Raw genomic sequence first — 11,843 nt, forward strand, 5'->3', positions numbered from 1 at the left:
TAATGAGAGGATCCAGCCCTTATTCTGTCAGTGAGGGAGAGCAGGAAGTAAGGAGAAAATCGCTCAAGCTAATCCTTGAAAAGAAACTGGCCATTTTAGAAAGAGCTATTGAAAGCAATCCAAATGTTGTTGATCTGAAACTTGCAAAACTGAAGCTATGTACAGAATTCTGGGAACCATCAACACTCATCAGAGAATGGCAAAAATTGGTTTTTTTGCATCCCAATAATCCAGGGCTGTGGCAAAAATATCTCTTGTTCTGTCAAAGCCAGTTCAGCACCTTTTCAGTTTCGAAAGTCCATGGTTTATATGGCAAATGCTTGAGCACTTTGGCAGCTGTACAGGATGGCAGCATGGTATCACATCCTATACTGCCTGGCACGGAGGAAGCTATGTTAGGTAAGAAGGCACTCTCTTTGTACTTCATTTTACAGCCATTAAAAGTTACACAATGATTGAATATGCCTATTCCAAAACGAGATTTTACTCTGTACTTTGAGAATTTGTTTGTTCTTCTATAAACAGCTGAGTGACCATATCTGGTGTCCTGTCTCTCCAGGTGATAGTAAAAGCAAATATTTCATTAACTTAATATGAATACAGGAAAGGGAAGCATCTGCTGAGAGAGCATGTGATATAAGATCTAGTACATTCCTGATGTACTGAAAAGTTTAGAGTATAAATTTCAAGTAAAGAGAACCATAGCAAACAGAAAATAGGTGTGGCATGGCCTTTATAACAATTCTGCCTTGTGCAACAAATAGTGGTTACAAGTATATAATTAGTTAAGGGTGAAACTTTTGAAAAACTTCTAATTCCTGGGGAAAAGAGAAGGATAATAGGAAGTCTATGGAGCAGGATTTTTAGTTTGAGACTGTTGGGATACACACTGGGAGGAAGGATGCTCACATAATCTGGACACTGGATTTGATACAGAATATTGGGTTCAGGTCCCAAATCTAACGCAGTCTTTCTATGTGCCTCTTTCAGCTCCTCATTTACAAAATAGAGGTAGAAATACTTCCTTACCTAGCTTAGATATTGTAGGGATAAATCCATAAACACCAGAGGGGAAAAAAAAAAACAGGGAGAAAATAATCTTGGTCTTTAACAGAGCAACCTTCTGGATTAATGGTTTTTAAAGACAAAAAGGACCATTTTCTTCATCTAGTCTGACCTTCTGCATGTGTGGGACTGTCCGTGGAACCTCACCTGTTATTTTTGCATCAAGCCCTTTAATTTTTGTTTGAGCTGTAATGATGTCTTTATATATAGAAGGCAGCAGAGATATGCACCTTGATAGACTTGGTAAAATATATCTCTTAAGGCAAAGCTTTCACAAACCCAAGTTCATTTAATCAGATGCTGAAATATATAGTCTTATAATAATAAAGATGCTGAAATATGTGTATAATATAGTCTTATAATAATAAAAAATAAAGAAAGATACCCAGCCTTGATTTAAAGACTTTGGTGCAGGATTACCAATTAGCTTTGCATACTTGATTCTTTTACATTGTTTGTTTAAATTGGCTTGGCTGCAGTGCTGGAAAATAGCTGGAACAAATTTTGCCTTGGCAGGTGTGTGTTGGACCACCTGATAGCCTCTACTAGCATTTTCATCTCCGATGTCTGACACTAGCCACCTCCTACACTCATTGCAGGGGGTGTTGTTTCTCTGAGTTTTAAACGCACGTTTCTTATTTTTTAACCTTCAAATCCTTTTTCTTTTTTTCTTGCTGAATACATTTCAGTATTCTGAATCTTGTTGGCAGTTTGCTGGGCATCAGTTCTTCTCCAGATACTTGGTGATACTTCAGTGGATACTGCTAAACTCGCTACGGTTTTTTTGTTTATTGATAATGAAAATGAAATCAAATGTCCTTTTGTTTCTGGTCACTTTAAGTTTATAGTTATTGTCTGTGAGCACAATATAGTTTTTGGTTGCAAACACTGTAGAAAAATGTTGTTTATGTTATACTTGGAAATTCTTCTGTTAGCATGATTTTATTGATACCAGTTTTTGTGAATGCTTCTTATAACCAGGCCTGTATCTTGGGCTAAATTTGACTGGGAAATGTCTTTTTTGCATCACTTATTAGGAAAATTACTAAATGTCAATCATGATGAATAAACCCAACTTTTCATATAACCTGATTTTGATGTAGCAAATACTATAGATGTATGCCAGACACTTGTTTTCGGCCTTTGACCTTCATCACGTTCAGTGACAAATATAGTAGAGGAATAGAGCAAAAATGCTGGTGAATTATGCCACCCAGTGTTCACTTGACTATATTGCTGGCTTATTGAAAGTAATATCATTGCTGTGATGCTCCAGATTTCATGTGTGAGCTGCAAGGATATTTTGGTGATATCTTTTATTGGATACACTGTATAGTTGGGAGAGATGGCAGACAAAGCTTTCAGGCACAAAGCTTATACTTAAAAAGGGCACATTGTGCCCAAATGCTTTGTCTACCATCTCGCCAATTATACAGTTGATCCAGTAAAAATGCACACAAAAAAACCTCCTTAAACCACCACCCTTGCTTCTTGAATATAAGTAGGAATTTTAAAAGGTTAGTAATGATTTTTGTCAGGGTAGATATAAATTGCTATTAAAATATAAGTCATTGAAATATTTTTTATTATGTATGTTTTCCTTTTTTCCATTTTCCTTTTAATAATAAACTGGTTTTGAATTTTAAATGGCAGCCTATCTTAATCCTGTTTTTCTAGTCTGTGAATAAGATATAGTCTGATATGGATGCAACAGATGAAAAATACGGAGCCAGTTCTTCAAAAATATGCCAAAAGATGCAGATACTGTGTTTACTTAAATCCACGCCAAGATTTCCCCCATCCTCCAAAATATTGTGGGGAAAAAACCTCCTTGTCTTTGGATTCAAGTACAAGGTGTTTGAGGAGTCAGGCAGCTGCTGCGGCTCCAGCTTTGGCCCCAGCCTAGTGTTGGTCCCTATTCCCTCCTTCCCTCCCTCTGCCCCCATTTCCCAACAGCCTCAGGACTGGAGCTGTTATGACATTGCTCCTGCTACTAGGCTGGGGTAGGGCTGGGGCTGGAACCAGCGCATGCTTCAGACTAGAGTGGGGCCATACCTTTGCCTAAGTGCTGGGTGGGGGTGGGATAGGGGGATCAGGTGTGGAGGGCAGCTGGGGATGCAGAGGCTGCAAGGGAGGCAGAGATGGTGGGGAGTTGATTCATAGGAGGCAGTGGGGGGGCACAAGTGGTAGGCATGACAGGTGGTAGGAGGCAGTGTGTGTATGGGAGGGGCAAGTGGCAGGGGTCAAGCTGCTTGACCTGCCTGCTTCCCCACCACCTGCCCTCCTGGCACTGCTTTCCCTGCTGCAGTGGTGGGGGGAGTGGGGACAAATTTAAGACAACCCTCCAGTAATTAGATTCTGTACTTGGTAAATTATAACATTTATAAATTTTCCATGTATTGAATCTAATTACTGGGGGGATTATCCTGAATTCAGGTAAATATGATAAATATCAAGTCATATTTTCAAAAATGCTTAAGTACATTTGGCACCTAGTCTTGATTTCAAGATTTCTGTACTGGATTACCATTTGGTGTAGAGATCTTTCATCTCTTGCATTTGTTGAAGACAGTTTCCTAAACAAGCACTGAAAAAGACATGGTAAGGCATAAATCCTGCTTTAGCAGCCAGGTACTGAAATTAATGGGACATAGGTGCCTTACTAAAGACATTCTGAAAATCCTTCTAAATTCTGACATGCTTCTTTTAGGCCTAATTGTCCTTGACAATCTGGGCCATCTATGATGACCAGAAACGGTCTGTTAATTCACCAACAAAGCTTGGTTTCTTTGTTTGTAAAATCAGTTTGTTTTGAAAGTAAAACGTGATCAGTCAGTCCACTCATTATGTATCCAGCCCATTTATGGTGATTTACATTTGCCCTAGTTACGCTGAAACTGTACACTTTTGATTGAATTCTAATTTCCATGAAAAACCAGAATGACACACATCCCAATTAAGAAAACCTAGTTAGTGATGAATAAATCATTCACTATAACAGAATAAAAATATAAGTAATCTAAATCAATGTATGTTTACTGGCAGTTGCTTAAAGACATATGTATATAGTTTGCCTTCCTGGTTAGTGAAGAGAAGTATCAAATTTAAAGTAGAGCTTGTATTTAGTTGCCAATAAAAACATTTAATGATTATATCAACTGTTAAGAACCTTTCTTTAGGAAAATAACTAAAAGGTACAGGTGCAAAATAAAATTAAACTTTGCTATTTAAATCAGTATGTCTTTTTTCTGTCAGTTAAAAATCAGTAAATCAATTTTATTTTTAAATCAAACCAGGCTGATATTCATCTAGTTTGCAGTAATAAATGGAATCTTTCTGAAAATGTTATGGTAGTGGATATACTGGTGATACAATTAAGCGTTTCTTCACCATTTCACTTGTAAGGATCTCAGAATTTTAAAGATACATTGATTGAGAAAAGGAAATGTACAGCCCTGTTTTCAGGTTTGGACCTGAGGCAGAGAGTATTTAAGTCACTTCCTTGTAATTTATGAAAGAAGTCTGTGAAAGTCTGTTTTTTCACATTTAACCCATTGCTTAAGGCATAAGACCAATGTTTCCTCAACCAAGATAACATAGAAAAAGCTATTTGCCAGTATGCAAAGAAAAGTATGTGAATGTGTTTGACGATAATACATGATAAAAAATAAGAGACCAACAACCAAATTCTTATACTGTTTGTGTTGTATGTGGGCCATAGTCTCATTGTGTTAGCTACTATATAAACACACAATGCAGAAGCAATCCTTGCCTTAAATAGGTAATGGTTTTCATTATAAATGGAGTGTCAGCTGGTGAATACAGTAACTATGTGCTGATCTCAAGGGAACATGCATTCAATGCACATCTAGAAAGGATATCTTTAGCGTAACTAAACTACACTAATTTTGATGTAAATCTATGCCACGCCAAAAAAATTTCAGTTCAGTATTTTTCAGAAATGTCCTTGTTTGGGATAAATCTCCAGAGCTCTGGAAGGCACAGGAGATAGGTCTTTTTATAGTTGTGTTCTAGAATCCAGTATTTGGTAGTGAACACTATTTAAATATCATTATGCATTTTTCCCGTTTTGTTTTCCAGCTATTTTTCTTCAGCAGTGCCATTTTCTAAGACAGGCAGGTCATTCGGAGAAAGCTGTGTCTTTGTTCCAGGCTTTGATTGACTTCACCTTTTTTAAACCTGACAGTGTAAAAGATCTCCCAACAAGAGGACAGGTAGCAACTTCCATTTAGATTTTTTTTTTTTTTACTTATGTAATGTATGTACACTAGAACTTCAGCATCATGACAGAAAATATATGTGAATTTAAAGATGTTACTTGGGTTTTGCATTGCGTATTTATTTTTTAGTTCTTCAAAGTTGTCCTGCCGTTTCCCACAGTTAGAAAAGGCTGTCTTGCTGCTACAAACATATACAAATGCAATAGGATTATACAGCTACCCCCTTTTTCAGCTTTGTTGCTTTAGCTTATGTAGAAGTTCTGTCCCCAACTGTAACAGGTCCTGCTTCTCCCCAGTTAAAATAGGAAGTGTGTCAACAAAAGTAGTTAACTAACTAAGGTCTAGTTTTCCAGACCTGTTGTTAGCACTTTCTCTATCCTTTTTCCTAGTTTGAATAGGGCTATGAAGTTTATTACATATTATTTACATGGGGAGCCGGCAGTGATCATAGACACTTCCCATTTTTAGTCTTTATTGAGAAGTCCTTGTACCTCCATTATTTTAACACACCTTTGATATTCAGTAGTAGGAATGCCTTCATGCTCCAGAAGTGCTTTAGGAAGTTGTCAGAAAATTTTGTAGTGGGAATGGAGCCTGTTGTACACATGGTTTATGCTGCCTCTGAGGCCATTGTGTGAGACAAAAACTGGGCCAGGTTCTCTGCTTTCACTGTCCATCTCACCCACACCATCCCAGCAGTTGATCTCAGTCCCCAACATTTTGTTCCCCTTCTCTGGGATAACAGACTTTTGCAGATGCCAACTGCTACAGTAAATCCAGTAGCTTAAATGGTAGCAGTCTCTGTTATGGCACTGGAAGTTTACTGTTCCACTAAGATAATGAGAATGCAAATTTGGTGAGGGAGTGATGCTACCATTGCATACACAAGTTGCTTTTACTTTTTCCTTTTGTTTAAAGTCCTATTCAACTTAATTTAAAGATTAACTTTGTGAAAAGAGCATCAGAGCACTTTGGAATTTGCTGCTGCCCTGAGCTTCACCTTGTGAGGGCTCTGACTGTTCCTCCCTCTGTGCCTTTGAATGGTAGCGTGAGGCTATTTCCTCCATTTGTATTAACTGAACCATTCATGCCTACCTCTGTCATACAGTAAAAAGAATTGTGAAACTAGTGAATTCTATTGAGTTGTGAGATTTGCTAATTAAAGAGGTTTTTAGTATATGGATATGGATGGGGGTCATCATTGACCACAAGATGAACATGAGCCTGCACTGTGATGCTGCAGCTAGTAAAGTGACCAGAACACTGGCTTGCATCCATAGATGCTTCTCAAACAAATCCCGGGATACCATTCTCCCCTTGTACTCGGCCTTGGTGAGGCCGCAGCTGGAGTACTGCGTCCAGTTTTGGGCTCTACAATTCAAAAAGGATGCGGAGGAGCTTGAGAGAGTCCAGAAAAGAGCCACACGCATGATCAAAGGTCAGGAAAACAGACCTTATAACAACAGGCTGAGAGCCATGGGGCTCTTTAGCCTGGAAAAGTGCAGGCTCAGGGGTGATCTGATGGCCACCTATAAGTTTATCAGGGGTGACCACCAGTATCTGGGGGAATGTTTGTTCACCAGAGCATCCCAAGGGATGATTAGGTCTAACGGTCATAAACTACTGCAAGACCGTTTCAGGCAGGACATAAGGAAGAATTTCTTTACTGTCTGAGCCCCCAAGGTCTGGAACAGCCTGCCATCAGCGGTGGTTCAAGCACCTACATTGAACACCTTCAAGAGCAAATTGGATGCTTATCTTGCTGGGATCCTATGACCCCAGCTGACTTCCTGCCCTTTGGGCGAGGGGCTGGACTCGATGAACTTCTGAGGTCCCTTCCAGCTCTTATGTCTATGAAATCTATGGTATATGGATATACCTATGTAACACCAAAATAAGGATTCAGGATATGCAACTCAGAATTATTTGAAACGGCTGATAAGTTTCCAGGTTCCCATCAAAATTATGCTGGAATAGTACAGTGACCCACTTTGTGTTTATTTCTAGAACTGTTATTACCACACAGACGTTTTACAAAATGTTTGTCTGTCAAAAGATGGACGGTGACTAAATAAGCTGTCCCTCTTCCACCAGGGGTTAGCTTTCCAGAAACCTCCTACTCTTGCACAGCTTACAGCCTACTGATTCCTGTTAAAAGTACACCTTCAAAACTTTGTATACTTCCATGTAACTCAGAATGACTGACTGCTTAGTTGTTTTTAAAAGACTGTACAATGGTGAAGTCAAGATTATGTGGTGGGTTTTTTATCCTCAATAATAGGTGGAGTTCTTTGAACCATTTTGGGACAGTGGAGAGCCTCGGATTGGAGAAAAAGGAGCAAAAGGCTGGAAAGCATGGATGCATCAACAAGAAAAGGGTGGCTGGATTGTTGTCAGTAAGCCTGGTAAGCACATTGTTATTTTCACTTTTTTTACATGTTTTCCCTTTTCTGCCTCCTGCCAGATCCTGAAAACCTTAGGGGACATCATAAATACATAAATAAGTGTCTTATATAAATGATGCAGGACAAGGAAAATCAACTGCAAACTACAATTAAAGCTGCTCCCAAAAATCTTTACCAAGATGGAGTTAAGGCTGAAACACATTCCACTTTTAATAACACTTAACAAATTAGAACAACTGAAAACTCAGGAGCTCAGGAAACTTTTTTATTAATATTTCAGCACCAGTTTTCAGTCCACTTCTGGATCCTGATCCATTTGACATGATGCACCTCACTGTTGCACATTTTAAGTAAAGCCTGCTGGGTGGAATGTATGAATTTAAACATGATATTCTGCAGTTTTAGAGTGTATGATAGTCTGCATCACTCAGCCCAGCCTGTACTTGAGGCAGGTGTTTCCATTATCAAGATAATGGCAAAACATCCCCTTTGGAATAAAGCACAGGGGTTGGTCCCCTAGAAAATGTTTTTAAAAATAGCTCTATGTTTGTTTTCATTGTTCTGTGCAAATTCTTGTATTTTTTGACCGTTTTTAGATGCTTATTTAATAAAGTAGATCAGGCCCAAAGACCAGAAGTTCAGGCAAGCAGTGATTCTCTTTCCTTGAATTTAGAAAACAGTAGCAGTGCAGAATTGATGTTTTGTGGTTAGGTAATTAATAAATAGTATTATGCTTCTAACAAATACAAATCAGGTTGTAAATCGTAATCTAGTTTCAACAATTGGTTATTTTATGAGCGTTTAACTACATTGCTGTGATCCTTTGCACGTAAATTTAGTTAGTGAAAATATCAGCCAATTTAAAGCAGCAGTAGCAAGTGTAACCTGTGACATTTAATACCATAATAATATTTTGTGTACTTGTATGGCTTTTCATTTTTAAAACACATTACTTATGCTAATTATCACAACACACAAATGAGGTATATCAGCAAGCAATAGTTTGCTCTAGACTGCACAAGAATGTTGGTATCAGAGCCAGGATTATATATTTGTGTATTAGGCATATTAGAACCTGGAAGTGTCTAATCTAGTAATGTGGCATTTGTTTATATATTTAAAACATTTTACATTTATCAAATTTCAGTCTTTGGTGGGGTTCCTATAAATTCTGGTGCATTTTTCCCCCCCAAGATGATGATGATGATGAGGAAGATATAGATGAAGATCAAGAAATAAAGGATAAAACTCTACCCAAATGGGAAATTTGGCTGGACGTTGAAGGTTCCCGTGAAGCCAGGCATTGGGTCCCTTGGCGGCCTGACAAAACAAAGAAGCAGACTGAAGAAGATTGCGAAGACCCAGAAAGACAGGTCACTGTGACTCAATAAGACCATGGGTGGTGATAACTTCTTGTGTGTTGACTAGCATAGCAGGGTTCTGACCTCTTAAGTGCTACCATAATATAAATAATAAAAATGCTGTCCTGGAATTTGGACAGATAAGTAAACTAAACCCATGCAAATGAGGAGAGAGGAAGTTGGAATACAGTGATAGTAAGTGCTTTCACCAATGTAAAAGTTAGTGAGTAAAACAGCCAGAGGCATCATTTTTGAACTATTACTTTTAGACTCCTGGTTTATAAGTTTCTGGAAGAGATTACCATTGCTGATGGTACACACACTTAGTAGTGTAGAACTGGAAAATTTAAATCCATTATCATCAAATCAAACCTGCAGTCTTACTGTAAGGGGGGCCATTACTTGTCTATTTTGTCATCTTAATTTCAGTCAAATTCCATCACCATTTCATAGCCATTTACAAAAATCTTTACTGAATTTGGAAAGCTTCTTTGATAACTGAACTTGCTAAGCTATTTGATTGAATTGTAATTTAAATAAATGTTTTGTTCCTTTTTAGGTATTATCTGATGATCTTGGGCCATCTTTAATCAAACTTTCTAATCCAGATCTTCAGATTCAGCTCTTGTACTCATTTCTGCAATTTTTGGGAGTTCCCTGTGGGTGCAGTCTCTTTCCTTCAAGTCTTTATGTAGCTATGGATGAAAACAACATCTTTGACAGTGGGAGGTTGGATGAAAGGCCATTGACCTCCTTTTATTCATCATTTGCTGGAGTTAGCAGCATTGGCCACATGGACACAATGATCAGGAGGAGACAGCACATTGGTCATTGTAAGGAAGGAGAGGAGTTCATACAGAATCTATTTCACGTAATACTGCCATTGTTTTCAGGAAAAGAGAAGATTAACCTTTCTGAGTGTTGGTTGCTATATGAAATCTCAAAGGTAAATAAGGATTTGTGTATTCTCTTTTACGTATATGGTTTTTGTTCTGTTGGCTATTTGTGTTTTGTATTTTATTAAACCAAATTAACATTTGTATGGCTGGAACACTCAAAAGTTGGAAAATACTAGTGCAAGTTATGTGCATCGCAGTAATTTCTGGTTCTGTAATGTTTTTCCAACAATAAAATATTTCATGCAATCTTTTGCATACAGTTTCAGATGCATGTTAATACCATCCACTGTTGTGAATGCCAGATAGTCTTTGAAAATAATTTTTACGTGAGATGCAATGAATGAGCCCATGTGGAGTGAATCCAAATCTAAACAATTAAGGCAGTACATAAAATGCTCATCACTGTGATATATGAGGACCTTGCAAGGAAACTTTGGTGTATTTTACAACATGGAACTATAACACTGTTGATGAAATAGTGTGCTATAATTTGAAGTGTACAAACTGATTATTTAAGTAAAGACTATTGTAATGCATACCCAGTTCTAACTTTGTCATTTCTTGAACTTGAGAGCTTAGCTTGTCAGTGTTTTATTTTCTCTATGCAGCACAGTGCCTATAAGCCCCCCTCCATCTCCTACCCAGACTCTCCCTAACCTTAGTAAGAACAGGCAGTGGGACCCAGGTAAGAAGTCCCAGTATGGCTTTTCCCACCCAACCCTCACATTTCTCTGTCAAAATATTCTATATTGTGGAATCTTACTTTGATGTTTAATTCTGTTTGCCAGCACTGTTTGGCTCTACAGGAAAGTGTTGCTCAAACTCTTCAGCCTGACAAATTCCTTATTTAAAGTAAAAATCTTTTTGCACTTACAGTTTTGCTCTTACTTTTACAGTAAAAGTATAAATGATAACAATGGTAAACAGGTGTAATCTGTGTGTATTTCAAGGCGGTGACAGAGAATGCTTTGGAAGGGGGAGTGAGATCTCTGCTTTAGATTGTCACATTTGTAGCGCTTTTATGACATCCACTCCCACTGCCTGTTGTTACCAAAGTTGGGGAAATAGAGGAAGCGTATGGAGGCACCACAGGGAGCAGAAGTGCTCAGCTATGACAAAGAGTTCTGACCATTGGAGAATTCAGTCTTATTCATGCCTTGCTTACACAGAGGGGTTTACCCATTAGTATAGCTGCACTGGTGTAGCTGGTGGTATAGATGTTTCATGGTGCATCTTGTTCCAATTTCAAACCAGATTAAAATGCACTAGTAAAAGTCTACAGGGGTGTAGGTTGTAGCCATGCTGGTCTAAGGACATAGGCAGACAAGGTTCTTTGCATGAATCTGATATCTTTTATTAGACCAACTTAATTATTAAGCAAGCTTTTGAGTTCAAAAACCCTTCGTCAGGCTAAGGAAGTTTCAGCAGTTGGTGTGTGGTCTTCCTGGATGGAATGAAAAATAAAGCCAGAGGCTGGTCTGGTATGCATACAAGACAGGCAGTCAGTGAAAATGTAGATTGAGGAGTCAGTGGGTGAGAGAAAGGAGTGGGGGGAGGGGAGAGAGAGAAGGGGGATGAAAAGTGGCGAGAGACCTAGGGAGTCAGCTGTCAGGCAGGTTATAATGTGTCATAAATCCAGTGTCTAGATTTAGTCCATGATTTTTAGTATCCAGGAAGTTGATGAAGTGGAGTTCATGGGCTCATCTCTGGGAAGTGTTTTGTAAGTTTCCTCTGAGGGTCAGGACTGAGAGGTTGGAGAGAGAGAGAGTGGTTTTCTTGTGAGAAATGTGCCCCCACAGGTAATTGGGTATTTCTGTCTTTGATAGACTTCCAGGGAGTATTTATTCTGGTGCGCAGTTGCTGTTTGGTCTC

At 38.5% G+C, this 11,843-nt stretch overlaps 1 protein-coding gene across 1 annotated transcript in view; it reads left to right on the forward strand.

Moving 5' to 3' along the window:
• NRDE2 (NRDE-2, necessary for RNA interference, domain containing) overlaps nucleotides 1-11,843 on the forward strand; it is a 59,869-nt gene that overhangs the window by 28,939 nt on the left and 19,087 nt on the right. The window contains exons 7-11 of the mRNA XM_019518665.1: nucleotides 1-399; nucleotides 5,167-5,300; nucleotides 7,588-7,711; nucleotides 8,906-9,084; nucleotides 9,632-10,018. The exon at nucleotides 1-399 is cut by the window's left edge and continues 7 nt beyond it. Of these exons, the coding sequence (XP_019374210.1) occupies nucleotides 1-399; nucleotides 5,167-5,300; nucleotides 7,588-7,711; nucleotides 8,906-9,084; nucleotides 9,632-10,018 (1,223 nt within the window). The remainder of the gene's footprint in view (nucleotides 400-5,166; nucleotides 5,301-7,587; nucleotides 7,712-8,905; nucleotides 9,085-9,631; nucleotides 10,019-11,843) is intronic.

This window comes from Gavialis gangeticus, unplaced genomic scaffold (assembly GCF_001723915.1).
Source record: "Gavialis gangeticus isolate Ggan-Ray unplaced genomic scaffold, GavGan_comp1, whole genome shotgun sequence".
Lineage (NCBI taxonomy): Eukaryota > Metazoa > Chordata > Crocodylia > Gavialidae > Gavialis > Gavialis gangeticus.